This window comes from Etheostoma cragini, chromosome 1, assembly GCF_013103735.1.
Source record: "Etheostoma cragini isolate CJK2018 chromosome 1, CSU_Ecrag_1.0, whole genome shotgun sequence".
Taxonomy (NCBI): domain Eukaryota; kingdom Metazoa; phylum Chordata; class Actinopteri; order Perciformes; family Percidae; genus Etheostoma; species Etheostoma cragini.
Window position 1 is genome coordinate 25,472,530 of NC_048407.1, and position 16,366 is coordinate 25,488,895.

General features: G+C 39.0%; 2 protein-coding genes and 1 non-coding gene across 5 annotated transcripts in view; 1 reads left to right on the forward strand and 2 right to left on the reverse strand.

The window, feature by feature from the left end:
* LOC117946679 (alpha-protein kinase 3-like) overlaps positions 1-5,940 on the reverse strand; it is a 13,288-nt gene extending 7,348 nt beyond the window's left edge. The window contains exons 1-6 of one of the 2 annotated variants that reach the window (XM_034874966.1): positions 5,880-5,940; positions 5,198-5,310; positions 4,736-4,944; positions 2,775-2,896; positions 2,288-2,405; positions 691-1,930 (exon numbers count right to left, since the gene is read on the reverse strand). In XM_034874966.1, the coding sequence (XP_034730857.1) occupies positions 691-1,930; positions 2,288-2,405; positions 2,775-2,896; positions 4,736-4,863 (1,608 nt within the window). In that variant the 5' untranslated portion in view covers positions 4,864-4,944; positions 5,198-5,310; positions 5,880-5,940. The remainder of the gene's footprint in view (positions 1-690; positions 1,931-2,287; positions 2,406-2,774; positions 2,897-4,735; positions 4,945-5,197; positions 5,311-5,879) is intronic. The other variant, XM_034874974.1, reaches the window with a different exon arrangement.
* A 3,825-nt stretch (positions 5,941-9,765) lies between these two features.
* cry5 (cryptochrome circadian regulator 5) lies at positions 9,766-15,950 on the reverse strand. 2 transcript variants are annotated; one of them, XM_034869444.1, is made up of 11 exons: positions 15,885-15,950; positions 14,561-14,785; positions 14,268-14,462; positions 13,973-14,091; positions 13,616-13,770; positions 12,593-12,733; positions 12,169-12,336; positions 11,088-11,228; positions 10,284-10,435; positions 9,975-10,204; positions 9,766-9,867 (listed from the first exon to the last, which is right to left on the reverse strand). In XM_034869444.1, the coding sequence occupies exons 2-11, from the start codon at positions 14,773-14,775 to the stop codon at positions 9,806-9,808; spliced, it is 1,578 nt and encodes a 525-aa protein (XP_034725335.1). In that variant the 5' UTR covers positions 14,776-14,785; positions 15,885-15,950; the 3' UTR covers positions 9,766-9,805. The 2 variants fall into 2 exon arrangements, with proteins under 2 accessions (XP_034725335.1, XP_034724528.1); XM_034868637.1 differs by lacking the exon at positions 15,885-15,950 and adding an exon at positions 15,187-15,302.
* Positions 15,951-16,297: 347 nt separating this feature from the next.
* trnah-gug lies at positions 16,298-16,366 on the forward strand. Its single transcript has one exon. It is a non-coding gene; the product is annotated as a tRNA-His (tRNA).

The window sequence follows — 16,366 nt, forward strand, 5'->3', positions numbered from 1 at the left end:
ATATATAAATATATATACATTTATATATAAATATGGTCTAAGGCTACAGCCAGCAGCTGTAGCCCTAAGTAGTTTAGCCTAGCACTTGAAACAGGAGGAAACAGCTAACTTGTCTCTGTCCAAATGTAAAAAATCTATCTACCAAAACCTCTGAAGCTCACTAAGTAACATGTTATATCCAATTTAATTAAAAATGTGGTAGGCAGTATAATTGTGGCAATGTTGGTTAAAAGCCTTATAATAACCTTTTAGCATATTTGGATTTAAGTAGTCTGAGAGAAAAAAAAACGTCAGCACCTTCAGAACAGTTGGCTCAACAGTGGTAAAGATCTTCTCATCTGGAAAGCGAACAATGTATTTCTCAAAATGTCAAACTTTAGAGAAAATCTGCTTAGTCCACATACAAGTATTTTCAGAGTTCCAAATTTAACAAATATAATGTTACATTTATATCCTAAGAAATAATGCAACTCTCCCTTAGAACCAACAAATCAACTGCACCGCATTAATCTACCTATTGCACAATCTGTCAACATGTACGTCATTTAATTCTTGTCACACAGCGGGGCATACTTGAATAAACTTGACTTGAATAAAGGCTATAAATAGCTCTAGGATGCTTGTGTTACTGATGAGGCCTGTGTTGGCAGCAAAATAACTCATGAACTAATGCAAAGGCTTTCTGCTCACCTCATCCAGCAGGGCAGACACAGACAGATTGTTTTGGCAAGGGCTTGTTTCCTTCTTAGACAGCTGATCTCCAGGCTGTTTACGTGGACACTGAGGTAAAGCATTCCTGTTTTCACACGGTGGATTCACCGGCTCTCCTTGGGGTAAACATCCACCTGTGGATGTCTTTGACTTCTCGCCAACATCCATGACTGTAACATGTTCTGTTTTAGAAATGTTCCCTTTGACTATGCACAGGGATTGTTGAGGTTCTGTTGCAGCAATTGACTGTCCTTCGTTTGAGGTTAAGTGAGGATTTTGGTTCTGCGTTTCCAAATTTTGTTCTGTATCTTTGCTCCCACCTTTATTCTCATGCTTTGCAGCTTTTTTACCTTCAGTTTCTGTCTTTTGACTTGTAGATTTAAGAGCAGTTGGGGGTACTGAAACAGTAAGCTGTTCCTTCTGTGGAGGCACAGCTACCTCAACACGTATGTTTTCATTCTTTAAAGGCCTTTTAGCTAGCAATGCTTCCTCTGTTTCCGCTTTCTGATGTTGTTCTTTCATGTTCCTGCAGTTTGAAACCACAACTGATGAACTATCAGTGTTCTCTACTTCCATAAACTCTTCCGAATTCCCCTCAGAGTTTTCTGACTCTGTGCAGGCTATAGCTACGGAGGTTAAGGTCTCACTTATTGGTCTCTTCTCCTCAGATACCTGCTCTTCTGGTGTACTGCTGGAAATTTTTATCTTCTTTTTGACAAAGGGAGTTTTGGGTTGGTGAGCAGTAAAACTCTTCTGGGCAGAGTCAAATATATATGTCCCTTTCTTGATACCAATTTCACTGAAGGTTTGTCCATTAATTACATTAGACACAGCTCCATTAGCGATGGGGACAGGCTTTTCCTCCACCTCTTCCACAGCTGCCTTCTGTAACCGGGCCACAGTCTCTACCGCTACAGCCTGAAGTCTCTGCTCATTGGCCTCGTCCTCCATGGAGCTTGGTGTGCTGAGAAAGGCCTCCATTGTGGAGCGGCGTTTCCTCTGCGTGCGGTCTGGACTGATGGTTCGTATTGGCTCCTGGTTTTCTTTACCTTCCGCTTCCCTGCGTCTGTTCTCTGCCTTTTGTTTGAGCTTGGCAAAGTAGCGCTGGTGGATCTTAAACTCGTTCATTTCACCCACCTCCAGGACCCCAGAGCAGGACACAATACCTTTATTGTTGCTGGCTGAGACCTGGTATATTGCTGCATCCTCCACTGTGCAACTGCAAAGAGAACCCAATTTAAGTTGCATTGATTAAAATGACATTGAGCAAAATCCCTGATAAAACCAAAAGTAAACATTGCTGACAATGTAAAACTGCTGTGTGCTTAGGGCATAAGCTGTTTATTATTAGGTTTACTTAATTTGGTCAAGAATGTCAAGGGACCCTTTTAGTATTTTGGACTACTTCAAAACAAAAAGATTGAGATAATATACTATTGGGTTTGTTGCATCCATCAGATTGCCCTTTGCTGTGTAGTCATTCAAATCTCTTAAAGTTTTTACAGGCTTCTACAGTTTTGATCTTGGTAGAACAACTGCAGTTAAATATCATTTCAGTGTTTCCAAACATACATACTTGTAAACGTGCAGGGAATAGTTTTGTCCATTGCGGAATATTTCATATTTAGGCAGTCCACAGTATCTGTCTAACTGCATATCATCCTTATACCAAGTAACTTGAGGAGTAGGGTATCCTGAAAAATATAGAAAAAAAAAAGGATAAGACAAAAATCTGTATATCAAGGCATGCAATCTGTATCTACAAGAGGTAGCAGTTTAGTTCACGATTGCTTCACTGCATTGTAAATATCAATCCATCAATCTTTATTTTTAAAGCATTTTAAAACAACCAAAGTTGACAAAAGTGCTGTACAGAAGAATACAGTTATCAAATTGAAAAAGAATTTGTCTTGTAGACTTTCTTAACATTTTCCAGATGCTGAAGATGCATGAAACCAGGTGTTTATCGAGGTAAAACATGTGTTTTGTGTCCCTGTAATACATTTTCATTAGTTAACAAACATCTGATTTATGGTCTTGCAAAGTGTTGAAGCCGTGTTTACCTGTAACCACACAAGAGAACTTCACGTTGCAATTCTCAGACACAGCTTTTGACTTGAGGGTAGTTTCAAAGGAGGGCTGTCTTTCCTCAGTTAACTGGGCCATCATGCTGCAGAGTGTGCTCCTTTGCAAAACAATGGAGCTGGTCACTTGAGTTGTTTTTGCAATTAAAGCATCATTCCAAACACACTGGATTATTGTTTTGTGTAGATGATCAGTTTCCACACAGAGCATAATTATTTGCAGCCATTATGTACAGGATAAGGTTGTCTGAATTAAAAAATTGCAGCCGTTAACGGAGGTTGAAGTTGAAGAAAACAAACCATTTTCCAGATGTGTTTTTTGTCTTAAGACCTTGCCTCCATTGCCTCTAGATGACATCCTTTACATTAAAGCGCTGATAATTTCATAGTTTTCAAAAAGATGTTAACAAATGTCTTGAGTCAGCTCGCCACCCAGCTTGGCTGTTGTTGGGATAAGACAACCCAAAATTGGGAAAATTGTGTTGGGGGTTGGGTGAAGCCACAGTAGCATGTAATGATTGAGAAGTGAGGGAAAAGAAGACGTCTCTAAGTGTGCTGATTTGGTCACCAAAGGCAAGTCTGAATTTAGGCTAAGATTGGTCCTTATTAGGTGTTATCTGGTTCTCAAAAGAGACAACGAAAACAGAAAAATGTTAAACATTCTTTTTTGTACAGACCACACATAAACAAAAGCATTCTTGTGATCTTTGACTTCTGAAGTTCAGTATAAATAGCTTTTTAGCGTGTCCTTAAAGAGGTCTAATCAGTCCATATGACATTAATTATAAAAATGAAACATCAACATCAACATAACTATAATGGTTCAAGAATAATAACACATCATTTCATGTAAAAATGTGGATGAAACATCAACTCACATTTGTTAATTCTAATTAATGTTGGCTTTCATGCATGTTATAAGAGCATAACCGTGCTGCTTGTATACAGTTGCTCTATGTCTGGTGTTGACATCCATTTCAGTGTTGGATCAGTGCACAGTTACTGTTACACTTCACTGCATGTTACTCCTGATTAAGCAAAGAAAGGAAGACAGTTGTACTAAATACAGTCACACTTAAAATATATACTCTACACAGTATGGCTTGCAACATGAACTATACTACTATTTATCTTGTTGAAGATTTGATGATTACAACAAAATGTTTTAGTTCTAGTTTCGTTTTTAAGCTACAACTGTTTCAGTGTTGCAGGAAATCGTGTCTTACATTTCCTGTTCATTATTTCAGTTTGTTTGTGGGTGCTCATAGTGTTTGTCCTAATTCCTGATAGAAACAATATCTGATCCATTCCCACAAAACGATCCATACATATCACTTTGCAGTGACATCGCACATTGTTATGGAGTAAACTACACTGGCAATAGTCTTGTTAAACGCCAACAAAGGATGACAAAGGATGACAAAGAATCAAATGTGCAGTTTTCTTAAAAAACAGGGAGCTGATTGTTTTTGTAAAGTTAATGTAAAGGCTGCCCTTTTCCACAGGCTAGAAATAAATACATATATACATATATGCATTTATTTTTATTTATTTTTTATTATTATCATCATCTCAAAACAGTCTTTGTAGCCTCTACCTGAGAACTAAGGTATCAGTAGAGAGGGGAACCCATGTGGTCAACACTGCCTGTTCCATGTAGGAATATTTCCATGCCAATAATGTGTAGCCAATATTTCCATGTAGAAGCTGTTAGTGTATTGCTTGATGTGAAATGGGGCCTGTGGTGTGTAACTGAGATGCTGCTCTTAATCAACAGTTTATTTAAACTCTAGTGACCATGGCAACAAACAAAATAATAGTGTGCCACCCGGGTCTGTCCCAGGTTTGGGAAAAATCCTGATGTCGAACCAACATGGTCTCTGCAGAGTTTTTTAACAGTTACTGGAGCAGAGCACAGCGGGTTAGTGTTGAATCTGTACCTGTTCTCTGGCCTCACGTTAGAGAGGTAGCTGCAGCCACTAGGTCGGCTACTCCCGCTGGTATTATCCCCATTGCTGGATCTTCCATTGCAAGAAGAGGAGCGTGTCGTCGTCCTCCGTGAACCCATTATTCACCCCAAAAAAGGAACAATCAGAAGGGGGAAAAGTTCTTCAGAGAAAAAAAGTATGTGTTGTCACTTTTCTTTTGGCTTTGAGGAGAAATTATTGAGATATGAAAGAGAACAAGGAGTTAAAAACACGAAAGCACAGACAACAGGAAGTTATACTACATAAAATTGTAATGAAATGTATACTTTCATAAAGTGTTTTTCTTTAGTTTGAGATTAAAAACGCAAACATCAGCAAGAGATGCTCTGTAAAAACCGTCCTATTTGGACAGCTGCTCTATTCAATATTTACATAAACAAAATTTCAGAAGTTTATTTAATAAAGTTAACTCACCATTCACAAGTTTCTCTCCTTCCTTGACGGATACCCCACAGCACTGACTTAAGGCACTGCAATTTCCAATCAAACAAGAGCATGCGTAAGCTGCTCGACTATTTATAGTTGGCCTGCAAATAGGCACAAGAACACATCACACTTTCCAAAACTTGTCTATGGACCATTTATTTTACAAAACACAATATGCCTAACAAGATCTAACAAGTCAAATCCTTCTGAAGTAGAAAAATCCATGCCCAACATACATGTAAAAATACAAGGTCATCCCAGGTTTGGTGGTTCTCTAAATAGGAAGAGAGGATTTAACAAAAACAGGGTGATGGTAATTTTCTCCATTTTGTTTCCAAGTGATTACCATTATTATGTGCTCAAAGAAGAGAGGGACCACTTGTGGTCAGAAGTTGGCTAATCTTCTCTTCAAACTTTTTAGCTCTGTGTACAGAATGTAGTAAAGAATCCTATGAGCCTGTCAATCAGGAGAATGACGCATTCACTTTTAAGTCCATTTATATGAGCAGTACATTCGCTTAGTCTTTCAGACACGCAGGGTTACTTTCCAAACATGAAAGTGTAGAGTTACAATGACCCCCCCCATATGTTCTTTATAGTTATATGGAGTTTTTAATAAACAAAAAAAACATTTTTATAGTATAATGAAATATAAGATGGTGAAACCTACCAGGCTCTCTGGCATGCATTGTCCTGTGAGCGACAATTGCATTGGATCCCCAGAGGAGAAGCAGTAGGAATAGAACAGCCTTATATAGGCAGATCCCACTGACTGCCAAATAGCTATGGGTTCTTATCTGCACACAAGTATGCACACACACACACACACACGTACCACAGTCTTTCTATCATACACACAAATGAGTTATTAGCATTTTAATTTTAAATGTTCTGTACTTCACAGGATGTGTTGGTTTGGTTTAACATGATTCATTTAAAAATGTGACTTCTGGCCGGAACTGGCACCACTACTATGATTTACGGTTTCCTCAGTGTTCTCCCTAAATCAAGATCAAAGATATTAATCCAAATGTTCTCTTGTTACCAAATACACTCATCATAGTACGCATGCCAATGCTCCCTCTGTTCAGCTATTTACATTTTGTTTTTGTTTCATCCATCCATCCATCATGGTCCACCGTAACTCCCACATTTTCCACTTTTCCTGCCGGGGATGTGACCCACTCAACTTAAAAACCAAGATTTACTGAAGAACTTATTTCAAAATAAGAGAAACAATTAAAAGAAAAGTAACAGATTTCACAATGAAGGACCTCTAACCCCCCAAAATGGACACAAAGTATGGCCTTGCAGAATGGATTTCATTAGTGATTCCCATAGACAAACACACCCTACACACACACACACACAAACATGCACCCTGCAGTGATAGACATGTACTGTAAGGTTGCCAGTCCTCTGTGTAGGGGCTGGAAACACAGCTGCCTCAGCATGACGTGGATATTCTGGACAAGGTGTGTACAGAGAGATCAAAGCACAGTAGGATGTGGAAACAGAGGCTGGGAGAGTGTTGTGTGAGTCAATTTGACAGTGAATACCCCCAAACATGTTACCTAACTGTTGATAGCTGAAGGGAGACTTTCTAATGCTGATTAAGACACAGAAAAATGTGCAATTATGGTGTTGACCAGAAGTCGTGTTAAAAAAACAGAAGAAAAAAAGATTCTTTAACCTTTGCTTCTTTGATATCCAAAGGAAACTTTTCCTTTAAGTTTTATTTCCATGTATTTTGGCAACCCATGTAACATCATGCCTCCTTTCCATAAAAAAGATCATTACATCAATGTTTTAAAAAATACTCTACAAATCGGAATTCAGTTGGGGTCAGTGGCAAGATTTTAACATTGCAAGGCCATTGCAAAATCCTGTCTTAGCTAAGTCTGGCAGATTTATAGAGGGGCTACAGATGATGCTCTTTGAGATTACTACCTCTGGCTTGGTCGATAGCATTATCTGTCTTTTGCAAACATGACTGTGCACAGTCAGAAACAGAAGCAAGTCACTGCGGGGCAAATGTAAATTGTTATAATCAGTTATTAGAACCAGAGTGGTAATGGACAAGCCCGGGTCTTGATGATTGTTGTTGAGGGTGTGTGTGTGATAGGGATAGACCAAAAGGTAAGAAGCATGATGCAGGTTGGACAACTGTCAGCACTTCAGTTTCACTGTGGCATTTATTCACCACCTCCATAAACGTCCAATAAATAGTGACCTTTCAGCATAAGCGCATGAACCTTTCACTCACAACTTCCTCTTTTCCCTCGCTTTCTCTGGTTATGTTATCAATATGACTTAAAGAGAAAATTGCAAACTTTTAGCAGAAATTAGGTGCTTTTTGTTAGTTTTAGTGTAAACTGGCCATTGGAGAACACCTGCATTCAGCCTCCAGCAAACCATTATGCCCCTTGACTCACACACAATGTCAGCACACAAAAAATGTCAATTAAGTTTAATGTTTCATGTTTCTGTGCAATTAAACATTTTTGTTATGAACAGGTGCTGTCTGTAATTTCTCATCAGGTAAAGTAGCCTCACAACAGGTACACGTGATGACTGACGTAGCAAAAGTCTCCATCCAGCTAACATCAAAACATGAAATTAGAATAGGTAACATGGGCTTGTCCACTTATGTTCTGGTATTCTTCAGAAAATGTTTGATAAGGTGATAAACCCAGCTCCTAAATGAGTGAGTGTCAATATTAAGAGTCTCCTCTTTGGGTCGGTTGGCTAATAAAGTGGTTGAGTGCATTCATATTATTTTAATTTTAGATAATAAAAAGCATTTCTCACAAATTATGCTCCAAGTGAACTTTAAATAGTGCTTGCCCTATTATCATGGCCAGTGGTTTGTAAAATGTTAAGGCGGGATCTTTTTGATAGCTATTCTTCTATCAAACTTGGTTTTGTAGAAAGCAGGAATTAATTGTTTAGTGTTGCTACCAGTGGAGCAAATAAACTCCTGAGGTAAATCACTACTATTCAAGCTACATGAAACACCAGCTGCATGGGAACAGGCTGTTCTAATCCAATTGGGGTATTACAGCACACAGATCCAAGATGGTGTGAGTTGTTAGGTGTCGACATAGACGGAGAGGGAGTGGGGGCAAACCAGTGGACACATAGGGATGGAGGTGGCTATTAATGGGATTTTGATCACCGATGAATGAATCTTTCTGGGCCTGGGGCCAACTTTACATGTTTAAAGGGCCACAACTGCAGAATACATACTGAAATTAAGATCAGGTCTCAGAAAATATCAAATACATCTGTAATTAACTAAGTGATTAAAGTTGAGGCAGTTGTTCAGAGCCCTGGTGGGAGAAGTACCCGCAAAGACCCACATGCGCATGCACAGTTGGACAGCAGATTGTTTTGATGTTTGACAAGTCTCTGTGGAAACCGAGCTTGGCTTTGTACCGCCGTCTGGCTCGCTGTTGAGGTTGTGACATCACCTTCTAGATATTCATACCAGTGGCAGCTCCAAGGAAGCAGAAACAGGAGAAGACTTGCACTCCAAGGACAGCTGTGTGCCCCACACACACACACACACATCATCATTGCTCACACACTACCAATCACATGCACAGACTGTCAACATACAGTATGCTGCCTATATTGTCCAATGAGCGTTAGTTAGCATTGCCGCATACTCCTGATTAGACAGGGGCTGATGGCCATTATGATGAATAGGATAAAGTTAGCCTGTTCTTAATTCAACATTTTCGAATGAAGACACTAAGAAAATCATTTTCAATTGAATCACTGCAACCTGAAGAAGTAAGGTAATGTATACAGTATATATATATATATATATCATAAAATTATTCAAACCAATATCACTAATTTTATTGCTCTTAAAGGGTTGAAGCATCATTCTTTGTGTCATTTTCTGTGCACATCATAAACCGTTGCTCAGTTTTTAACAATGCTGCTAAGTGTTCACAAAATCGCCATAAACATTCTAAAACTCTGATTAAAGCCTATTAAACTTAAATCAAACAAAAAATGATGTACTTGCATGACAAAGTGATAGTTTTTTCAGCAGTTGTAATTACAGTGTCCTCTAGTGGTAACAGTGAGAACTCCAAAAATACCACCAGCTTGGACTGAATTTGGCCATTTGCTGCTCTAAGATGCAAAAAAATATACCTTTTGATGTTTCACTATAAAAGGAAGAAAAACTACTGAAAACAGAAATCAAGCCCTGACAATATTTTGTTGATAAAATAGGCATTTAAAAAAAATCTTACTTGCAAATACCTTGAACATATTTTGTATGCACTGTCAAAATTGGATTTGATATTAGCACCGGAGTAGTTGCACAAAAATCACTTTTAAGCATTTAAATGATACGCAAAATATATACAGAATTCAAAATATAAAAAATAGTTTGTAATAAAAATTTATACATTGTAGACTGCTGGCACAAATAAATGAGACAATATGACTGAAAAAAAAGAGATTATATATATATATATATATATATATATATATATATATATATATATATATATATATATATATATACACACACACACACAATAACCCTATTACTTTGCATTCATCTGTGTACTATTACTTTTTTCTATCTTTCTTCCTCATCATGTCAATGACAGATGGAGCCTTGCGCTTTGTACCTAGGTAGAAAACAAAGAGAAGAATTAAAGAAGCATGCTTCTCTATAAACATCACTAGCATCCAGAGCAGATGAACCTCTTATACAGGTTTACGTCTCTTGCAATACCTTGTTTTTTGCTGGGTGATTTGTTGGGCGATTCAGCAGGGTCTGCTCTCTTGGCATAAGCTAACTTCATCCTCTGGATGTTCTTCTTGCTGATCACTTCATGCTGAACAATGGGACGCGGGTAGTCCTGCCCCACAATGCATCCTGCTGCCTGCTGGATACTGCGTGGAGCTTTCCAAGGCTCATAGATATACTGGGACGGGAACTTCTTCAGAAGAGGAAGGTACTTTCTATAAAGTAGAGAGGAGGCAAGGTTATTTCAAATAGCACATTTGTGATAACTTGAGATTATCAGGTTTATGATCTTACTTGATGTAGTCTCCATTTTTGTCTGTCTTCTTGCCAAATGCGACAGGGGAGTAGACTCTGAAGAACTGGTGGAAGAAGGCACTCGCTGAGAGCCATTGCCAGTTTCCAGCATTCAGAGCCCAGTCACCATCCAATAAAAGCTCCTCAAACACCTTCAGGGGCAGTAAACAAAATGTTAGGAGTACTCCACAGATTGTGCATTATGAGTCAGACAATGTTACTGGTGTGCAGTGCTGAGTTGGAAAATGAACTGATGCAGCAGAAACTGAGATGATTTTCAGACATAAGGAGTGGGCTGCAGAGGTTTGGTAAGCTCACTTCTTTCTTACTCCACATCCGCAGATGTTTTTTTATTTTCAAACTTAGTCTTCAGACTCAACTGACCCTACTCAAGGCCTAAACATTTTTCAAATTGCTGTACTTATTGTAAACAGACTTTAATTATGTAAAATTGGTGAAGTGCTCCTTAAAAATATGGTGAAAAAAATCCTTTGACAATGATTAAACAGTGTAGATGTGAGCCGCATTCTAATTATACCCACCTTACTTTGATGAGTTCAAGAGTTAGTCATTTATATCTATACTTTGTAGGGTGTTGCAGTGCTGTGCAGATATCAAATCTAACAGGTGCCCATTTAAGGTTAGTCTGGTTGACTTTTGCTAAACCATGTCATCAAGACCTAAACATTGTGAGTTGTTGTATTGCCGCTGTCTCCCACATACTGTAAACTCCACGCGGAAATATGTGCCGTGGGGCTAGATGGTTTAAATTAATCTACATGAGAGGCAAGCTCATTTGCACACCTTCTGCCCTTCTTCCCAGCTGATCCACAGATCTCCCCTGGTGAGAAAACAAGCAACGGCATGTCTGGCCAGGTGGTGGATCCAGCCCTCCTGTCTCAACTGAGTCATGATGGCATCGATGAAGGGGAAACCAGTCCGAGCCTTAAGGGGATACACAACATCCACGATGACAGGAAATTGGAAATGCTACTGAATTATCATGACGACCATTCTTCCAGCATACAGTGCTGCTCATAGTATAGGATCGAGTATAGGAACCCCTGCTTAAGTTGACTAAAAATTTTTGGTAAATGATCTTAAAAGCCTTAATTAAAGAATTAGGACAAAATCCAACCTTTAAGGACACCAATTTTCTTTGTGAATGGATAATGTATCATTAAAAAATGAATGTCCTTCCTTAAAATACAGGGGGCAAGAGTAGAGACACCCCTATGTTAAATTTCAATAGAGGCAGGCAGAGTCTTATTATTAAAGGCCAGTTATTTCATGGATCCAGGATACTATGCATCCCGACAAAGTTCCCTTGGCATTTGGCATTAAAATAACCCTCCATCATCCTCATCATCATCATCATACCCTTCACCATACATAGAGATTGGCATGGGGTACTTTCCATGAAATCATCTCTGAATGCAAATTAAACCAGCTATTAGGCTAACTGAAATAAAACATGCCAATCTCTATGTATGGTGAAGGGTATGTGAAGATGGGGGGTTATTTTAATTCCAAAGGCCAAGGGAACTTTATCAGGATGCATAGTATCCTGGATCCAGTCTTCTATAGGAATTTAACATCGGGGTGTCTATACTCATGCCCCCTGTATTTTAAGGAAGAACATTTATTTTTTTACGATACATTTTTCATTCATTAAGGAAATTGGTGTCTTCAAGGTTGGATTTTTCCTCATTTTTTAATTAAGGCATTAAGATTAAGATTAAGTTCCAAAAGATGATTTTTTTTTATTCTTCTTTTTAGTCAACTTAAGCAGGGGTTCCTATACTCATGAGCAGCACTGTACTTTCCCATATTTTCAATCACTTCCATTTAAAATTAAAAAAAAATAATAAAAAGGACTCCGTACCTCCCTCCATGCAGCCAGATAATCAGGGTTTGTGTCCCAATCCACCTGGGTACATACAGGGTTGCCTTCCATCTTGTCAAAGTTAGGGATACCCACACTAGCGGTGTAGAAGAACTCTCTCCACAGAAGCTGACCGTGCAGGGAAACTGGAGGATCTGAGTGCTTCTTCTGCAAATGTCACACATGCACAACAGTCAGACTAAGTCAAGCTTTAACAGAATTTTAAAGTTGGGACCATATAACAATATGTAACACATGTCCTACCTTTAAATATAGCTTAAATATCAACATCTTGGTTATTTTTGTTTCTGTTTAAATGTATTAAACATTGAGAGATTATACCATTTTAGAACATCAGTTGTGTAGCCTTATTCTTAGCATAGGACACTACCTACAAAAACTGTACTGCAATGGTGAGACTCACCCCCTGATAGACATCCGTCAGCCTCCACCAGAAGGTGCGTGCAGACAGACAGCCGAAAGTGACGTATGGACTAAGGACAGTGGTGCTGGGGCTCAAAGAGTTTGGAGAAGTCTGCGGCTTCTCAAAGCCACACACCCATCCCTAAAGTAAGAAAAACAAAAACAGATGAAACAATGTAAATAAGTGGGAGCATTAGGGGTGAAAAAATAAAAAAAATATTTTTAGAAGCATTGCAATTTTCTCTAGAACAATTCAATGCTCAATTCAATTGATAAGTTAATGATTTTTTTTAAAGTTACTGTCTCCAGACGGATCAGTACAAATCAGGAAACAGAGTGACTGAAAGAGGATGAAATAATGGATAACATCTTAGAGTTTAGGCAAGAGTGCAGAAAAAAAATACACAAAAATAGCCAAAAGGACACAAAAAAAAGTTTTGTATACATACACAAATTATCTAATAAGACATACATAAAATAATTTGGCGAGACACATAGGCTGTTCATCTACTTTATCACATTCCATCCAACCACCTCATGTTTCATGTTCTAAGAAGCCAATTCTCTACCTTTAAAACATGACTGAGCCTCTCACGTGGAAGATTACTGTGAGAGAAGGTGACTTTCACAAGCATGATTAAGGCTTAAGCATGGAATGACTTAATTTTTTTTTTTTTTTAAACTCAGATTTATAGGTGTAATTTTTTTTTATCACTCATGAATGTCCATTAAAAAATTGTTGCATTGAGATGCATCAATAACAATCGAATAGTTGCCATTTGAATCGGTATATAATTGAATTGTGAGGTGCCCAAAGATTCCCACCCCTAGGGTACATAAGTTAAAGGCAGGACATTTACATTTTCTGTGCCAGGGGATTTACTTTTTTAACGCTGGTTTTAAAATAATTCTCAAATTCAATGTGATTTTCTTAGAACACGTCACAATTAATGTTATTTCCATGTGTGTCAAAAGTAAGTTGCAATGGTGTAGAGTGACATAGTAGGTGTGTTGAGTTAAATACCGTTCTTTGCATATGTTCGTCTAGTCTCCTCAGAGCCTCCTGTTCTCCTCCTGGGAACTGCTCCTGTCCAAGAGGTGCCACGTCCTGGCCGAGCTCCTCCAGCGTAGGGATACCATATTTCTTTTCATCGTTTTCAGAACAAGGCGTCTTCACATCTGTGACAGGATATATGTATGTATGTATGTATGTATGTATGTATGTATTGTATATATAGATATATTTCAATTAACCACTGCTTCAAGTTTTACACTTGTATGTTAGCTTTTCATAAATGTTTAAACCAATTGGTTTTAGTTTTTACTTTTTGTAAAGACATAATGACAAATCACTGGCATGATCTAGTGTTGTTCGCAGTACCTTTTGTATCTTCCATGATTGGAGCAGGGATGGGTCTCTTAGGGGGTCCAAGAGTCTTCACTATTGCCCGCATTCGGTTATAAGTAAGGGGAGCCTTCCCATTATTTTCCTCAATAATCCTATGGAAACATGACAAACAATAACAGACAATCACCATCCAAACAGCATGATGCCGCAGTGTTAAACAACCCTGAAATAAAACAGTTGAGTAGTAACAATTAGATAGGATTTAAGTGAAGGAAGAAAGCAATGTGGGAATGCATCAATATGCGTACATGTTCGGCATGAGTAATACCTGTCTATATCATAAAGAGTGTGTGAGATCTTGTAGATGACTTCGACTCCATGTTCTTTGGCCAGTGTGGTCACTGTTTTGTCCCGGCTCAGACTGTAGGGCTCTGTGTCATACTCATAGGTCAACTTTGTTACTTTCCACTTGTCAAACAGCTTGGGGAACACTTCCTCAGGCTTCCCTCTCACAACAAACAGCCTGGAGGAGTTGAATACACCACAATATAACAATACGTATTTATGTTTTCTAACTTTATGGATATTCAATATTTGAGAAAGTTATCCTTATGATTCTACCTGGAGTTGAGTTTCCTGAGGCTGCAGTCCAGATCCCTGAGGGCTCCGATGAGGAACCTCCAGCGGTTGATACCCACACAGGTGTTGTTATGGAGGTTTGGGTCCAGAATGAACACAGGGTACAACTCCTTACAGTCCCTCAAAGCAGCCATCAGTGCTGGGTTGTCGTGCAATCTGAGTCCCTTGCGGAACCAGTGAATACATGTATGAGCCATGCCTGTGAACCTGTGGACACATCAATTGCAGACATTTCTGTTAAATGTATTCCACTATGAGTCATAAAGGACGTACATGGGCATTCTTCCAGAGACATTTTGTGCAAAAGTTAAACTGGGTGGACTATATTAGATTCCTTGAAGTCTAACACAAAGTGCATTATAACATGCAGGTTCGAACAGTAGCAAATGTAACAGTAAGTGCTTTAAATTTTACATAATTGTTTTAAATAGATCATACATCTGGACGTTATGGGCATCTACTCAAATGCATGCACCTATTTCTTAGACCCACAAGACGACACAGTTGCAAAAACAATGTATAGATTTGTTAACAATATAAGGAAATGCCGCAGCGTCAAGGAGTTACATGCACACGTTAAGCACAAATGATACACAGCTGTGCATTACCTTAATCGTGCCTTAAAAAAAGTAAAAATACCACTTGGTCTATGCTGCTTGGCAGAGCTGTTTGGTAACCCGGTGTGGCACGTTACAAAACGGGAAGCTCTGCAACGTCACCAGCAAAATCAGCCAACCAGAGAAGACCTACTGAAGCACAAGTGGCTCCAGTAGTTTAACAGTTTATACACCAGATGTCACTATTGTGCTATCAATACTAGGTATGCAGCAAGTTACCTCAGTTACAAAATACCGAAAGACAAAAAGAAAAGGTGGTCGTGAGCAGATTCTTGAATGGAAATGTGCAGGCTCTGTGTCCTCCACGTTCACTATCCATGAGAGAGGAACAAAAAGCAGTACACCGCTGAGGTCTTGTTCTGTTCAACATATCCTGTTGTTGCAGTGTTGAATCCACCAGCTCGTCGTAGCTTGCCGTGATCGTAGTGTTTAGTACTCTGCGTTGTGGCCGCAGCAACCCCGGCAAATGTAACAAGTGCTTTACATTTTACACAACTGTTTAAAATAGATACATAAGGACGTTATGGGCATCGAGTCAAATTCATGCACTTATTTCTTAAACCCACAAGACGACACAGTTTCAAAAACAACGTATACATTTTAAACAATATAAGAAAATGCCATAGCGTCAATAGCTTACATGCACAAGTTAAGCACAAATGACACACAGTATTGTAGCGAAGCGTTACCTTAGTCGTGCCTTAAAAAAAGTTAAAATACCACTTGGTCGATGCTGCTTGGCAGAGCTGATTGGTAACCCGGTGTGGCACGTTACAAAACAGGAAGCTCTGCAACGTCACCTGCAAAATCTGCCAACTAGAGAAGACCTAGCGAAGCACATGTAGCAGTTTATCAGTTTATACACCAGATGTCACTATTGTGCTATCAATACCAGCTATGTTGCAAGTTACCTCAGTTAAAAAAAAAATCCAGAATAAGAAAAAGGTGGTCGCGGGCAGATTCTTGAATGGAAATGTGCAGGCTGTGTCCTCCGCGTTGACTATCCATGAGAGAGAAACAAAAAGCAGTACCCCGCTGAGGTCTAGTGCCATTCATCATGTCGAGTTTTTGCAGTGAGAATTCCATCAGCTCATCGTAGCTCGCCGTGATCGTATAGTGGTTAGTACTCTGCGTTGTGGCCGCAGCAACCCCGGTTCGAATCCGGGTCACG

Excerpts from the sequence above, each read along its gene's own strand:
- cry5 (XM_034869444.1), bottom strand. The coding sequence starts at position 14,775 with ATGGCTCATACATGTATTCACTGGTTCCGCAAGGGACTCAGATTGCAC. Across the intron at positions 12,734-13,615 it reads ACGAACATATGCAAAGAACG|GGATGGGTGTGTGGCTTTGA; the intron begins GTATTTAACTCA and ends TTCTTACTTTAG. Across the intron at positions 10,205-10,283 it reads AAAAATGGAGACTACATCAA|AAAGTACCTTCCTCTTCTGA; the intron begins GTAAGATCATAA and ends TCTACTTTATAG.